This window comes from Diorhabda carinulata, chromosome X (assembly GCF_026250575.1).
Source record: "Diorhabda carinulata isolate Delta chromosome X, icDioCari1.1, whole genome shotgun sequence".
NCBI lineage: Eukaryota > Metazoa > Arthropoda > Insecta > Coleoptera > Chrysomelidae > Diorhabda > Diorhabda carinulata.
In genome coordinates, this window is record NC_079472.1 from 50,811,814 (window position 1) to 50,829,381 (window position 17,568).

At 31.8% G+C, this 17,568-nt stretch overlaps 2 protein-coding genes across 2 annotated transcripts in view; one reads left to right on the plus strand and one right to left on the minus strand.

Moving 5' to 3' along the window:
* Nucleotides 1–7,717, plus strand: part of LOC130900635 (uncharacterized) — a 66,369-nt gene extending 58,652 nt beyond the window's left edge. Inside the window, exons 15-18 of the mRNA XM_057811376.1 lie at nucleotides 301–612; nucleotides 2,476–2,607; nucleotides 6,895–7,096; nucleotides 7,415–7,717. Coding sequence (XP_057667359.1) covers nucleotides 301–612; nucleotides 2,476–2,607; nucleotides 6,895–7,096; nucleotides 7,415–7,710 — 942 coding nt within the window. The 3' untranslated portion in view covers nucleotides 7,711–7,717. The remainder of the gene's footprint in view (nucleotides 1–300; nucleotides 613–2,475; nucleotides 2,608–6,894; nucleotides 7,097–7,414) is intronic.
* Nucleotides 7,644–17,568, minus strand: part of LOC130900636 (nuclear cap-binding protein subunit 1) — a 46,997-nt gene continuing 37,072 nt past the window's right edge. Inside the window, exons 6-9 of the mRNA XM_057811377.1 lie at nucleotides 14,093–14,463; nucleotides 13,696–13,897; nucleotides 11,050–11,264; nucleotides 7,644–8,019 (exon numbers count right to left, since the gene is read on the minus strand). Coding sequence (XP_057667360.1) covers nucleotides 7,906–8,019; nucleotides 11,050–11,264; nucleotides 13,696–13,897; nucleotides 14,093–14,463 — 902 coding nt within the window. The 3' untranslated portion in view covers nucleotides 7,644–7,905. The remainder of the gene's footprint in view (nucleotides 8,020–11,049; nucleotides 11,265–13,695; nucleotides 13,898–14,092; nucleotides 14,464–17,568) is intronic.

Below are 17,568 nucleotides of genomic sequence, written 5' to 3' on the forward strand. Positions count from 1 at the left end.
TACTCTATACCTTTCTAAAATGAACTATAAAAACTGTATATTATAAACATTCTGTTTATAACTAAGTTGGAATTTTTGTGCTGATGATTTTATACCGAACACACTGTTTACACTATCACTACACCAACACTCACAATTACACTATCTGAAGCGTGTTATCGTCTTCAAAGACTAAAGGTAAACTGAAAACAAAAACTTATATTTATCTTCATTGGAATTTGATGGTTTAAGCTATCCTAAAACTCCTCTAATAATACTTAAGTTACTTCATCGAGATTAATTGAAATTAACAATTTTCAGGATTTTTACCAAAATTCTAAACATCACAAGTTACTGGACGCTTCTAGACTACAACCTACCTTAGAAGATTGTATAAACGAACTTTTACAAAAGTACAAATCGTACCTACTACAATGTGAGATATGTTGGTTGGAAAACGTAACTGTTTTTTTAACTCTTCTCAACAACATAAAATCATTTCAAGAAAACTTCTTGTTTTCGTTCGAGAGTGCATTTAATAGAATTTGTTTGGAAAGCTTAAATTTGGCAATCGCCGAAACTTGGCAGCAACTCTACGCGAAATCGGACGAGTTAAATGGCAGGTTAAAACAGGTATCGTTTTTACAAGTTCATAGTTCAAAGTGAATTTAGACTCTAAAATAATTGTAGATGTTCCTAATCATTTTTATATCACGAGCTTTTGTTATATTACTTCAACTTTGGCAATTAATTTCTCATCACATCACATGTTTCCTTCGAAATATTGATCAAAAATTAGACACCGATTATTTCAAAAGTTTAATTTTATCTTGTGTGCAAATAGTTTTCTTCAAAGAAACCAGCTAGTGAGTAATCTCATTTTATTTGTGCGATTTAGATTAAATCTTTTTATTTCAAAGTTTCAAGATGTACTTTTAAACTGCAAGGAAATTTTTTAAATGTAGAATATCAATTATTGTTCTGTATAAAAAATAGTGGCATTCTGAAGCTGGATTAGGACACCCACTTTGCTTGATGATAAAAGTAACCTACCAAACACACTAAAAATTCAAAAAAGTTTATTCAAAAGTGAAATAAGCCATTAGAAGTGAACTTATTTTGAGATATGTGAGTCATCTTTCTGGGCGACTTTTTATTCTATATTTTTTTCGCCTCTTTATAAAGCCTACTCCATTTCCTTATTTGAGTTTTAGAACCAATATAATATTTAAAACACTACACTAAGAAAAAAGATAAACTATTCAAACGAACAGATAACGAGCAGAATCTACATGATTTATAATTATTTTGGACTTTTGAAAGTTGGGGGAAAAAGAGATTTAAAAAATGGATGGTACGAGAGTTGCTACTTAAGTTATGAGATTTGGCAACACTAATGTGAATATGACATTGTCATCATAAAGTTTGACATTTTTAATGGTGAACGTACTCAGAACGTGTTGTCATACGAGTCCTATTTGAGCTGTTTACAGATACTTGAAACGTTCATCTTGCCCAAAAAATGGAATTAAATCGCGAACATTTTCATGCAATGAATTTCTAAAACTTTCGACGTAGATTAAACAGCAGTGTGCCGATCAACTCGCTTCAACTTTTGGTGATGAAGCACCATCTCGAGCCACTGTGTTTCGCGGTTTTCCGAATTCAATCCTGCTGGCACTTAGCTGTAGGATGAATTTCGTAAGGATTGTCCAAAATCGGCCGTTGTGCCAAATAGATGCTGTACATAACCTGATATAAGATCGTCATGTGAAATACCCTGAGATTGAGGAATACATGGACATTCGTTCCACTCGCATACATTCAATATTGTATGAATATTTGACTGTCAAAAAGATTTGGTCGCGTTGCATGCCGCCTAATTTGATAGTTGCTCAAAAAGAGCTCGTGTCGATTAATGTAATGAAATGCTGAAAAAATTCAATCGCGTAGTTTCAAACGACATTTATAAAATCCTGACAGGCGACGGATCATGGATTTATGCATATGAGCACGAAACTATATGGGTCTTTTAAGATGAACTAATACCAACAATAGTTGAGAAGAAGAGAAAAGGTAGAGAAGCACTCCGAAGCAAATATTCATCTGTTTTGTCGGAATAACTGGACATGTCGCCACCGTCCATTAAAGCAAAGTAGAACGGTCAATTTTGAATGGTACACCAGCATTTGAAAAAATCAGGGAAACAAATTTCAGAATACGAATCATTTTCCTCCACGACAATGCGAGCTTTCATACATCAGTTCAAACAAAAATATTTTTGAACAGTCAAAACATCGAATTGATGGGTCCATCCGCCGTACAGGTCTTGTTTGGTACTTTTATTCCCGCAGATCAAAAAGAAATTGCGACGTCAACGTTTTTCTACACACGCGAAGTATATTGATTTGTTTTTATTTGTCTATAACTCAAAACTTAGTAGCAAGCCTCGTAGTTTATAAAAATTAATAAACTGCATAATCCATCTACTTATAGATACATAATAGGTTGAAAGTAATGTTTGGACATCCCAGAAATACGAAGATGTTACGAGATTTGGAACAAGACTACCAAGAAATTAATGAGGACAATCAACAGAGATTTGCTGGAATTATACCACCACATAAAGTAAGTAAAATTAATTGATTTTTCGTTTTAATAATGCATAATTTTGTATTTGTTATCCGAAATATTAGTTAGAACTTGGTAGGTTATTGAATAATTCCTTAAATAAGGTTGATTTTATGTATCATTAAGTTTAGAATATAATGAATATACACTTTTGTAATAAAACATTGAATACAACTGTTAGTCCTTGTTCCCTATATCCCTAATTATAGAACTATTTATAATTTATGAACATTATTGAAAGAAAATTCAACTTATGTTTCTGATATCAATATTCTGAATCCCTAGTGTCATTAGAACCAACATGAATTTATGTTGGTTTATGTATTTCTAAAAATCGAAATTATAATTATGGTATATGGTATTTTAAAAACAATTATGGGACACAGTAATAATAATGTAAAATCTTTTAGCAACTTAATTACACTCAACCAGTATAAGCTTCAAAAGAACATGGTGATAAATAAAAATAAAGTGATCCGAACTTATGTCTGCTCCACTATATGTTATCACCTTTGTGATTAGTTTTGAATGATGTCTTCGTGACAAACCAAAATATCGCATTGAATAATCTTCATTCAGGAGTCGATGCTTGCACTGCCTCCTCCATTGACACATTTCTTTGGCGGTTCATTATTTATTTGCTATACTCCGAAATTAACTTCCAAACATGCACGTAATAAAACCAATTACATACAATCAACAGCTTTCTTCTAACACAAATTTTGCTTTAATCAGCACTTAAGAAAATATTAACACAGTTTTAGTCTAAAATGAGGTTTGATATGAATTATGTGATACTACAGTTAACTTGAATAACAACTTTCACAAGGTCCATGGCCTACTTGTCATACAGTAAGTTATCAGTAATTAAAGAATATCGAGAAAAATATGAGTAGTGCGTTAATTTTTCCTATGAGAGGGTTGGCGAAATCAATTATAATATTATTAATATAAATTTTATCAAAAACATGTTCAATGTATTAATAAAAATATTTTTGATACAGTAACACTGCATAAATTTCTATTATACGTGATTATAATGAAGCTGCACGAATGTATTTGTTTCTTTCAAAAGGTAACTGATAACAGTTTTATTTATTATTTTTTTTTTTCGAAAAGGGCCTCACTCTATGTTAGGTCTCTAAAGTCTGCTCTGTTTTCTAGACATTATTTTGTAGGGTTTTAATTTTTGTAACAGTTGGTAGGTTAGATAAAAAGTTTATTTCACAAAAAAGATATGAAGTTTAAAACAAAAGAAAGAACAATGGAAATATACACGTAACGGAATAAAATAATATCCACACAACTAAGCCTCAGATTTGAACGATCCGTCGTCTTTACGTCTTTAAACAAAATACATCTTTTTTTTTTTTTGAAAAAGACAAAATCTGTTTTTAAAGTCTACATTAATTTGTACAAGTAAGCAAAATTAAGGCAAATCTGAGTCTTTTTACGGGAGTTACTTTTAAAGTCATTCGATTGAATAAAAAAAAATATGCGTCATATCTTGTACTGAGAGCTTTTAAGGATAGGGGATTCAAAATATTACCATTTGTTGACGATGATAATTTTCGTAGCCTTATCTCACTTGTCATTTGTTAGATCTAATACATCTGCCGTACACTACTTGCCGCTTATAGACAGTAAGGATCAAAGTTACGTTCAAAGTTTGTTTGGCTTTGGTTTCACATTAGTGGAAAGATCCTGTTTTTAATGACAGTTACAGTACACTTTTTTATAGTTTGGTACTGCACGTTCGTGTTGTAGGGTATTATCTATATATATAAAAATGAATTCATGTTTATTAGTCTCGCTAAAACTCGAGAACGGCTGGCGGATTTGGCTAATTTTGGTCTTGAATTATTTGTGGAAGTTCAGAGAAGGTTTAAAAGGTGATTAAATATGAAAATGCACGGAATTAAATAAAATAACAATTTTGTTTTTCCCTCATATTTTGTCACAAATTAAATTTATGAACGCAACCATATTTGACATTTGACAACCAACTAATATGTCGATCTATACCTCAGACAAAGAGTGCATCCTATCTTTGTGAGTGACCTTTTTTGTTGATCTTTTTCGATAGTGACACTTTTCTGTTAAGTGCACGAGAACTTTTTTTACTTTGAGTAATTACAATTTACGATGCCGAGGAAACGACTTAGGTCGTAGCAGTACCTCACGTGCTAACCGTATTGATGACCAAAGAGAGACAGATCAATGAAGTAGATAGGCTTAGAATTCAATAATAATAAAGTCGCAGAGGACACCCCGACCAGATTCATCACATTACCCATAGATTTCTGTCAAATAACAGACTCAAAAGAGAAGCTTATTTAGCGTATTTTCCCAGATATAGCGCAACAGTGCAATAACCATAATTGGCTGGGTGAACGAGAGCTATTGGCGGGCGAATAAAAAGATGTCGAGAAACTCAATGCGACTATTCAGAATTTTCTCCCGGGACAGTTGGTTTCCTGCAGATCTGTCAACACAGTTACGAACCAGGATGGCGTAGTTAACTATCCCACGGAGTTTTTAAATTCATTGGAATTGCCTGGATTACCACCTCACATTTTGCAGTTAAAAGTAGGATCAGTTGTCATCATGTTGCATAACATTAATCCGGTGATGAATAACGTTTTCAAACGAAATACATCTTTTTTAGAATCCATACGTCTTTGATATTTATACTATTTTTGACATTATTGGACCAAAAATAGTTGAGTTAATAAATAAAGCACTAGAAAGTGGAATATACCCAGAAGATTTAAAAACAGGAAAAATTGTGCCAATATAAAAAAAGCGTTCATAATGATGTAAGTAACTACAAACTCATACTCAGTACATTCACCAAAATAATAGAGAAGAAAATAAAAATAATAATAGTCAACTTTGTTGAAAGAAATTTGAAATTTGATGAAAGACAATATGGATTTCAGAAAAAAAGCAGTACTTTGTATCAAATAATATAGACAAAAATCAGTATGTTGTTACAGTGTTCGTCGATTTAAAGAAAGCTTTTAATACTGTGGACGTTGAGTTACTGCTACAGAAACTTTATATGGGACTTACAGGGGTATCCCATAATCTTCTAAAAAAATATTCAACCAACAGAAAACACTATACAGTTGTAAATAGTGAAAGTAGTGAGGAGATAAATGTAAAAGTGGGTGTCGCACAGGCATCCGTACTGGGGTACTACAGTACCTTTTTATATGTACACAGTTTAAAATATGTGGGGCTAAAGTCTGATTACATTATGTTTGCTGATGATACTGTCCTAATGTACTCTAGTACAAATCAAAATGAAATTGAAGAAAATATAAATTTCATTTATTATGATTGACTGTGCAATAATAAACCAAGTATGAATGTTGATAAGACAGTGTATATACTAATTCAACTGAAGGCAAGAGGCAGTGTAACCCTACCATTAAATTAAATCAATTAGTGCTTAAAAGAATGCAAGAATACAGATACCTCGGACCGGTGATATCAGATATATTAATGTGGCATGGACATGTAGAAAATGTTATACAAAAAATTACCGCATTTATAGGTGCAATAAAGAAATGTAACCACCAACTAAATACAAAAACAAGATATTATTTGTATAACAGTTTTGCTTGCTGGGGCAGTACTAGTGCTGTCCTTTTAAATAGACAACAAAGACTTGTAAAATTTCCTTTTAAGGCCTCGATGCAAGTTATTTGTAATTGATTTGAGGTCTTAAATAAATAAAAAAAAATATTTTGAAACGTCGGTACTCACGTCTTCTAAGCAACTGACTCGTGTGCGGCGCTTTTCTTGTAATTATTATATCACCCTTTTAAAAATGATTCGTTGCGATGTCGGCTAACATTATGATGGATACTTAAGCGGTACACAGAATTAACGCAAACATGACGCTGGTTTTCTAATAAACATAACCTTAAAGTGCATGTATATAAAGAAATTTTAGCAGTGATCAACGATTCTAAATTATGTATAATATATTATATATTTACTTTATTGTATAAAATGCATAGAGGAATATATACCAAGAGTCATTTGACCCGGCGTTGGTGAGTGAGACCCCTCAATTTGATCAGAAATATCTACAGTTACAAGAAAAAATATTATTTCCTACAATTTCTACTTTTCATCGATTTCAACTCAGTTTTTCATGAATATATATCTCAATTTTGTAATAACAATCATAACATTTGTTTTTTGATTATAATAATTAACTCACTCTACAATAGTGGTACTACAAATTTCTTCATTTCTTTCTATTTACAGGAATACTTACAAGAAGTATACGATTTATTGACTTCCAAATTGAATGAAGTTCATAAAACTTTTTCAATTATAAAAGAAGATGACAGAATAACAAACGTAATTGAAGAACTAACCACACAGCTAAATATTAAATCCGAGTTGTTACGACCCATAGTGTACACAAATATGGCGGAAGGAGCTAGTGAAGTTTTCGTTAACAAAGGTAAGTAATGAGACTAGATATGTTAATCTCTTTTGGCATTTACCTATATAACTTAGTTATAGAATATTCTGGAGTGATCTAGAGTATGCTAAAACATTATGAAACTGATCTTGAGTATATTAGCTATAAAAGCCTACAATGGAGGGAAAGGAAATTGACATGATTCAGAAAGATGTTGATGTTTGTAAAATCTTGGAGATCAGATCAGTTAATAAAAAATTTAACCCCAGTGTGTTACAAGTTTTTTTTGTCTATATGAAATAAAAATTGATATCCGCTAAGATTTTGATCCTATTATAGCTCGTTTTCAATTTTCAGATACAGCGCATTATATTCAGAATTATTTCAAAGAATCGACAACTTATTTGGGGCTGGAGCCTTATTCGTTCCAAGCTCTGAGTCTAAATACATTATCAACTGATAAAACGTTCGAGACACTTGAAGACTTTTTTAATGTCCTCCGCGAAACTATCACAGCGACGACTTCCGCAATACAAATATTCGTTAATAACAAAATCATTAAGGCTAATGATGATTTCAAACAAACTTGGGCAGAAGACATAAAGTATATTTTGAATTTGTACAAAGTGAAATATGATAATAAAATATTTTGAATAAAAAGTATATTTAATTTTTACACCATATAAATAAAGTGACTTATACAAATAAAACCATGAGAACGTTTTCAATTTATAGTAGTAGTATAGACACGTCCTATAAAAAAAAAATTAAATTACACAAAATAATTTGTAATTCTACTTAATAGAATTGGCAAAAAAATTTAACTGCAAGTATACTATACACTAAATTCAAGCTCGTAACGATACGAATTGTTGGAAAATTTCTAAAATATGGTGGTCCAAATCTTGGGTGAACAATAAAGTTTCTAATGTCGAACTGTACTTCTGAACTTGTTCATGATGCTAAAAAAATATTAATAAATTAGTGGAACTGTTAAATGAAAATTTTAATATAAGGAAACTAGTAGACCCATACCACCTCAAGCATTGAAAATTAACTCTCTGCATAATGTGATGAGCAAAAATTTCTATGCAATCTAAATTCATAACATCATTCATACTATCTCTATTTTAAAAAGATTTTCTGTGAGATAAGGGTACATATACACTGCAGGTCAACAGTTTAAAACTACCTTATTTAGAGTATGAAAATTAAATGAAACTCTTAAACTTAAATATTAAGTGTTGAATTAAAGTGTTAAATCATCCAATAAAACACTTTTTGACAATCAATATATTTGAAGTGTAAAGAAATCCCCTTTTACGTTCTTTGGCTTTTTTCACTAGTCTAGATATACGAGCAATCTATTTGTTGATAGTATCATGTGATATGTTGCTCCGACTTTCACTTGAAGCATCCCACATTTCTTCTCGCGAGAATGGACTACAATTACGGACGTTCCTATCGATTCCCCTATTCCCACAAAAGCTCTATGAGATTAAGGAGGCTAAACCACTTTTATTAATATTCTTTGTGTCTCTTTCTATTTCAAATATCCTCTGCATAATGTTACGCACGCGTCTTAGCTCAGGAGTCGGTCCTGCCTTGAATAATTTCTAGGAAGGTCTATTTATTTAGTTGTTTTGTTTTTTTTATTTTCTAGAACTTTGGAGAATTCCTTTGGAATTTATATAATTTATGTAAATTAATTAAGTAATGATGATAAATGAATTATATAAATTTGTTAAGTTCATTGTAAAGTATTAAAGTACATTAACGTAAAAGACAGTGTCTATTAATCCAACCTTCGAATAGAAATCATATAAATAAAATAATAAAAATCTTACAATAATTTGGAACTATGCTTGGAATCATTATCCTGTTGGAAAATGAATCTATCTCCAATTAATCGCAAGCTGGAAGGAACGGCATTTCGTTCTAAATTTTTTTGTACTGTTCTTTTTGCTTAATTCCGTCACTTTTGATCAAAATGCTAGTTCAATGGCTACAAAAGCAACCCCATACCATAATTGAGCCACCACCATGCTTGATTGTTGAGAATACTCAGTCTGGCAATAATATTTTTTGGCAGTGCGTCGAACGTAAATTTTTCATTTTGCACCGAATAGCTCAAAATTGGATTTAATCGGTCCAAACAGTTTTTTTAAAATCTTCAGTCCAGTCTTCTTTAGTATGATTCATTATTAATGATAATGATTATTGGAAACCGACATTTTTAATTAGACATCCTCGATATTTTCTATCGTCTTGAGGAATTGCTCCTTTTCCTTTTCAATTAATTAAAGGTTAATTAAATTTCATGCATTTACATAATGGGGCATTTAGAACCGGCTTTAATGGAATGTTTGATAGGTGATACCCAGTGCATGTATGTAGTTTATTTTGTATCAGATACAATATTTCATCAGGTATATCACAACAACTTCCATTTCATGACATTTCCTACCAGTTTATAACTCACACTCTGCTTAAGTCAACTTCCACCTCTTTCAACATTTTTGTCCTGCCACATCTTATTCGACCACCAGGTCCAATTTTAATCATATTGAATGCTATAGATTGTGTTTCTTCTTTCCATACATGTCCCAATCACTTAATTCGATGAACTTTAATTTTTCTTTACAAAATCATCGCCGCTGAGTTCGTCACTTCTTTTTCGTTTTGTACTTATCCTATTACCCTCGACTAACTTTTATTCATCCTATTATTGTTTTGATTATCTTTCTTTCCGATCTTCTCAATTTTCTTCTATCATTTCTTGTTAGTGTCATTGCTTCAGCTGTGTACATCATTACTAGTCTAATCATCGTTTTATATTTATTAATCTTCGTTCGTTTTGTGATTAGTTTACTTTTCAATAATTACCAATTTGTATTATTTTTTCTTCAATCTACGAACTTGTCTCCTCTTTTATTGATAATAACGCCGAGGTACTTAAACTTTTCTATTTCCAAAAATTCATACCATTTTTTTCATTATTTGTTTTATTGTATGTACTGGGTCTGATGACCTACCCCGTATGAAGCCGTATTGATATTGTCCCAATATTTCTTGAGTGCTATTAGCTAGTCGTTTTTGAATTACTATTGATAGGATATTATATGCAACGTTTAATATAGTAATCCTCCTATAGTTACTACACTGGTGTTGATCACCTTTCTTGTCATTAGTGATAATTTGTGTTATTTCCCATTCTCTTGGCAACCTTTCTTTCTCTTTACCAGGTGCTTTTCCATTTCTCATGTTATTTATGATTTCGTTAACTTCTTCTATTGTCATTTCTTCTGATAAGGTTCCTTGATCATTCTCCTCATGTTCCTCGTCCACTCCTGTGCTTGGTGCAGTAAGCAAGTGCTTAAAGTAATCTACCCATATCTATTTATATTGGTGGTCTTTTTATGTAAACCTGCCTTCTTTATCCTTTATTTTCTTGAAATTACCTTTGTATGTTTTATTAGATTCGTTCACTTTTTGTAGAAACTCTTTGTATTGCTATTTGAATTTATCTTTTCTTTTTCTCTAACAATATTATCCATTCATTCACGTTTACTTTTCCTTATCAGCTTATTATTCTCCTTTTTAATCATTTCTTATCGTTTTCTGTCTTTAATTCTGTCCATCAATATTAGCCTTGATTGGACTCATTTCTACCACGCTTATACAGCTTTCATTGACCCATTCTTTTTTCTTACAGGTCTTTGTTCCGCCTAAAAGATTGTTGGCTATTTCTCTCTTCTTTATATTGTTCCATTTCTCTTCGATAGTTTTCCCTTCGACATTATTTTCTGATAGTAAAAATAATTCAAGTAGTTATCCAAATTTGTTTTATGTAAATTTTTTGGTGGTAAGATATTTTTGTAGCTTTCAGATATTCAAATTGATTATCTTCCTGTATTTACAGGAAAAAATGAAATAAAATTTATGTATAATAATACTGACAACGGGAAAAGATTGAAAGTTATATTACTTACTGCAAGGAATACTTGTTGTAAGCGCCCAATCGTCCATTTATACCAATGAGTACTGTAGTCTTTTCCGTCGGTATCGCATCGTACTAGATGTTCAGATAAAATCATAATGAATCTTTGGAAAATAATCAAGAATAGATTTTTCTGATGCGTATGGGCTAATTCCAGTTTTTCTTCCATTCTCTCCACCATTTCTTCTGTAGGTTTTTCAGCATCATCTTAAATGAAACAATATAATTATGATTTCAATTTAATTTAAAATGGACAATATACAAAACAACTTTTGATAGAGAATATACTTCTATAAAATTACAATATGCCTTATGGTAAGGTGACCATCCGTTCTGGATTTCCCTGTTTTTTGTCCCGAATTTTTGAAAAAGTTCTTATTTTCAATATTTATTTTAAATATATTTCAACTAGAATTATTGTTACAAAATTTGAACTGAAAAAAATTCTCTTGGTTAGGTAACTCAATTTTTACTGTTTTCTTAGTTCAAATGATTATATTAGATTCTTGAGAAACAATATTTGAAACGTTTTCCTCGGAAACTATTACCACGATTGGTCTAATAACACATCACTCAATAAGCCGTGTGACTAACTAGGGAAAAAACATTTTTTTGTCAAAAAGCACTTCTCTTCATCAATGTAATCTCCTTCAAGAGCAATACAATCAATCCAACGCTTCTCTAACTTCTCGATGCCGTGCTTGTAGGAGGATTTGTGTTTTGACTCAAAATAGACTTCAGTTTCAGCAATTGCTTCTTTATTTGGGTGGAATTTCTTACCGACAAGCATTTATTTGAAATCAGTGAATGGGTGATTCCATTATAACTGTGATATTCAATGTCCTGTATTGTTTTTTTGTACTAGTCATTAATTAATAATCAATTAATAAAAATTTTGTGTTAATTGAATAATTCTTAAGATATTTAAACATTATTTTTATACAATATAACTTGCCACTTAAAGAAAACTTATACTACATCACTTGAATGTCAGTACCGTGTCATGTCCATTCCTAGAATTTACCGATAAATTATTAATTTTTTTTGTCGTAACAAATGATTTAAACTAATTACCTTATAAATTCTAATGTTTATGATCAAACTGAGGAAAATTGATGCACTTGTTGTTTAATATCTTAAGTTACCATGTCAGTACCGTGGATAAATGAGTCAGTACCGTGGAACTCAAAATCCGACATTTGTGCCTTGCTCGTGATACTTTGAAGTTGTAGTAAATTCCTCTTAGAGTTTTATTTTTACAGTAAAATAGATGAATAATATGCATAAAAAAGTTAGAAAAGTTAAATTTTAAAATCTTGAAATTTTGAATACAAAAAATCACAGTTAGAACGGAATCACCCGAATATACAATAGTCACTGGGGACTAGATCTGGACTATACAGTGGATGAGAAAGTAATTCGAAGTTTAATTCGTTCAATTTAACCATCGTTGCCATCAATTTGTGAATATGTGCATTATGTTAGATGAAACGGTGGTTTTATCTTCGACATATTTTTGCATTAAAGCGATCCAACAATTCTATGTAGGATTCGCTATTGATTGTCTCTCTTTTTTGGAGATAGTCGATGAACAATATTCCATGCGCATCTCAAAATACTGAAGCCATAACCTTTCCAGCTGACTGTTGTGCCTTTGGACGCTTCGGACGTGGTTCACCGGTTGCAACCACTAAGATGATTATCGTTCTGATTTCGGGGTGAAGTCATGGATCCATGTTTCATGCATTGTCACATATCGACGCAAAAAAATCTGATTTATTACGTGTAAACATGGTCAAACACTGCTCTGAATCATCAAAACTGGTCAACTCATGGTCAAATGTTGATGCATAATTGTAAACACACTCAGCTATCTCAAGCAATTTCAATTTACGATTTGATATAAGCAATTTGTGGACTTTTTTTGATGTTTTCTGGAGTAACCATCTCAAAAGGTCGAGCAGAACCTTCACTATCATCGGTGTCTGTACGACTACGTTTAAAATCAGCAAACCACTAAAAAATGGTTCTTTTCGATGAAGCAGAATCCGAATAACACTTTTGAGGCAATTGCTGAGCTTGTACAGTATTTTTTTTTCATCAAGAAGCGTTTATAAATTAACTCACCAGATTGTTTTGAAAATAACGAAAGTAGATTCACCTAAATGGCTGTCACTTTTATCTGACTAAGTTGAAATTCATAAACGTCATATGGATTTGACAATGGTAGCGCTATATGTGCGTCAGTCAGTCGTACGATTTATTAAGTGACGTTATAAATACATTGACCTAAGCAGGAACAACATAAGTACATGGTTTGTGACTGTCAATTGAATTATTAAAAATGAGAAGCACCGGCGAATGTAACTTGTCTAGAGAATATGGTGAAATACCAGAACCCATATTTTCGAGATACTAGTTATCCGTGGCAGGGTACTTGTATTGATTGGAATTGTGGAATGAAAAGTGGAGAATTGCCCTCCTTGAAGATGTCTCAAATACAGGCATCTATGTTCAGGGACTATTTGAAGAGCTCTAACATACATGTCCAGCCCAGCTCTAACAAATGGGGGACATGATAAATCTCTTATGCACAATCCACATTTTAGTCTTTTTTTATATCTGTTCATCTATTTACCTTGTTTTTTCTTTGATTCGTCATCTTCAGATTCACTGTCACTTGATTCAGCACGAGCAAGTTTTTCTCTGGCCTCGTTAAGTTCTCCACCAAGTTTTATAACATGTTTATTCATTTTTTTAATTGTTAAATGCAATATTTCCCACAGATACATTTTAGTAAACTCGCTAGTCATTTCTTTGGAAAATATCCAATTGGCTACCTGTAAAAAATGAGGAACTTAAATTTTGCTAAAAAAATTAAGTTGATTTCACGAATAGTAGTGGATTAATGAACAGTAAATGGAGGTAGTTAATAGAATGACTAAATTACACTCCTAAAACAAGTATTATTCAATAAAATATAAAGTAAAACAAATTTTGTATTTGAAATTAGAGTGAAAATTATAAATACTCACTGCTGAACATTCCACAATTTGAGTTTTCAACATTTTATCAACTAAAACGATCATCATCTGTTGATGATTATGCCATAATTCAAACATATTTCTCAATATACATATTTGAGCGGCTTCTGATTCTGCTAATATTTTGAAAACATAATGAAACTTAGATATAGCTGCAAAACTATGAGAAAAACTTTTCGAACCCAAATTTAGCAAAGTTTGTACGAAAACATCGATTTTAAGGGGATTAAATCGTCCATCGGCTTCTTCTTCTGTTCGAGGATTGGGTAGATCTTTCAAAACAGCTAAAACTTCTTCGGGGGTACATTTTTGTCGAATTGAGACGACAAGTTTATGAGCAGCTTCGGTACCAGGTAAGGCAGCTAAAAATAAGACAATGTAAAATTAAACAAAACCACATCTGCATAGACAACATCGAATATCACCTGCAATTTTACATATTCCTATGAAAAGAGAAAAAGTGAGATATTATTTATAAATTGAAATCAACGTTTATAACTTCTACTTGAAGATTTTCTCTTTAACTTTATCATTGGTTCATCACACAGAGAACGGTATAGAGCACTACAGAATATTTCATAATATATAGTGTTATCATATAATAAATTAGAAATCAAATTATACGAGAAAGAATAACTTGTCAGTCAAACAACCTATCTAGCCAAGTCACAATCTAGACACGTGTAGTGTGCCAAGCCAAGTTCAAGTAACAGAACAGGTGAGCAGCACCGTGTGTAATATTACACTAACTATTTGGAGCTACTTTTGACCCCCTCATAACTAAAAAAACTATTTCACATAAACGTGTCAATTTTGGCTCACATATTGAGACTTGCGTGATACATATAAGTTCCAAATTTCATAAACATCTCAAACGGTTATTTAGATATTAACGTCCAAAAATCGTCATTTTTATCACTAACTGACCTATCATCATCATCAAAGCTCTAACCCAGTTCCAAATGACTCATAAAGTTCAAATTTGGCATGCAGATAGGTATTTAAGTGAATACAAAGGAATAAATCAGAATATATATTCGTATAAATCATTTTATTATAATTTTCCACTTGATTCTATTAGAAACATTTGACTTATACTTAGTGCCTGTAACTGTAATATATATAAGAATTAGCTATTAGTGTCAGATCATTTTCCTTATAAATAATTAAATAATAGGTATTTCGGTACACGACACGCGGTACGACGCCAGAGAAACGAGGTAGGAGCGGTGCGATAAAACCTTGACGCGAACGTGTCCGAGCGAGTGGCAACCGCGCTAACGGTGTTCGTGTGTATTTTGGGAAGAAGGCATAAGAGGAAGACAAAAATATTAAAATCAAAGTTGGAGAAAAATTTTTTAATTGTTTATAGCAAATTAAAATTTTATATTCAACAAAAATACATATAAGCAAACATGCTTCTATATTTAAATAGTTTTTTACATATTTTTCAATTTTTTTATGAAGGTGGCATTTTCGATTTAAACTAGATGGAAAGTTTTTATTGAAATGCTCTGTATATGAACTAATTTAGCTACTTGGAATAAAAAATCAGAACGATTTGGTGATTTCTTAATTTTTACCAATTTTCTTGATTTTCCAGAGAAAACGTTCTTACAAAACATTTTCTAGATATTTTAAAAGCTCTGAAATAATTTGGAATAAAAATTTTTCTGGGTCCAAAAATTTTAAGGTTGAGACATACTGCAAAAATCATAATGAATTTATCGGTATTGCAAATGAAATCTACGACCTCTAAAAATAATTTTAAATTTCCTTTTTTTCTATAACTTTAGACTGTTATCTTGAAAGATAGCTCATATATGTTTCACAAGAAAGTGTTGCATGTAAATATTATGCTTTACAAAAATAGTTCAATGGCACTTGTATAATTATGAACTTTTACTTAAGTAAACTGTTTTATCTGATCATCAGGATGTTGATGAACATTTATCTAACCATCTCAGTAATCCGAGCAACTAAAATTTATATATAATGAAACTATAGATTTATGTACACAGGGTGGTTACTCGTTCGTAGACCCATAGGTTTACATTAAATTAATCGTATATTATTCAAGCGAGCGATAATTCGAGTGTTGCTACTTAAGTTTTAAAATAGACAGAAAAACGAATATCTATAATTGAATATGAGATTGAGGTACCACCAAATCATATGATTTGAACGCATCAAACGCTTCTTCGGGTGTAGAAAACTTTGACATCGCAATTTATTTTTGATCTGCGGGAATAAGGGTACCAAACAGTATAGCAGATAACCCATCAATTCGATGTTTCGACTGTTTAAAAATGTTTTTGTGTGAACTGATGTGTGAGAGCTCGCACTGTCGTGGTGGAGAATGATTCGTCTTCTGCGATTTGTTTCCCTGATTTTTTAGAACACTTTTGGCAAAAAAATGCTGGTGCACCATTCAGAATTAACCGTTCTACGTTGCTCTAGTGGAACGGTGGCAACACGTCCAGTAATTCCGACAAACAGGCGACCATTTACTTCGAAACGCTTCATGCGCCAACAACTTTTATTGAATTTGATTCGTCTTGTAAGACCCATATAGTCGATTGTTGTTTAGTTTCGGGTTCACATGCATAGCTTCACGATTCGTTGCCTTTCACGATCTTATAGAAGTCTTCTGAAGGAACGAAATAAATTTTCAGCATTTCTTTGCACCAATCGACACGAGCTTCTTTTGAGCGATTGTCAAATTAAGCGGTATACAACGCGAACAAATCTTTTTGACAGCCAAATGTTCATGCAATATTGAATGTATGCGAGTGGAACTGATGCCCAAGTATGCCTCAACCTCACGGTATGTCACATGACGACCTTGCTATATTAGTTCACGCACAGCATTTATGTTTCTTGGCACAGTAGTCGATTTTTGTCGACCTTCACGAAATTCATCCTGAATCAAAGTGCGACAACGATTGAATTCGAAAAATAAGCGAAACATGGTAGCTAGAGATGGTGTAAATTTTTTCATTTGTTTGTAACTCTCCTTTAGACATTCATTGTTTTTTAAAGCTTTCGTATCGAAAGGATACGAAATAATTTTCTAAGGAACTAATAGCAACATTTTCTAAAATACTCGACGAAAATGCTAATGAGAGTAGAAACGAAAGAAATACAGATATGGTCGGACCTGCACCAAAACGGAGAAGATTTAATTTCTGCTCAAAGAGAAGAGATAGGAAAGTGAAGACATTTTGTCAAAAGCCAAGCAGCAGTTTTTAAAGACCATTCAATTCACAAACGTGTATGTCAGTATTGTAAATGTAAGTAAATGTACAATTAAAGCGTCGTGTTAAAATTTTTATTCATAAATAACTTTTTTTATACGGTTACGGTACAAAATTGGAATGCATCTTGGATATTCTGTTATTTTGTTTTTAGATCATTATAATATATTAATAAGTCAAATTTGCCATGGAGGTTACTACTGTTTAAGT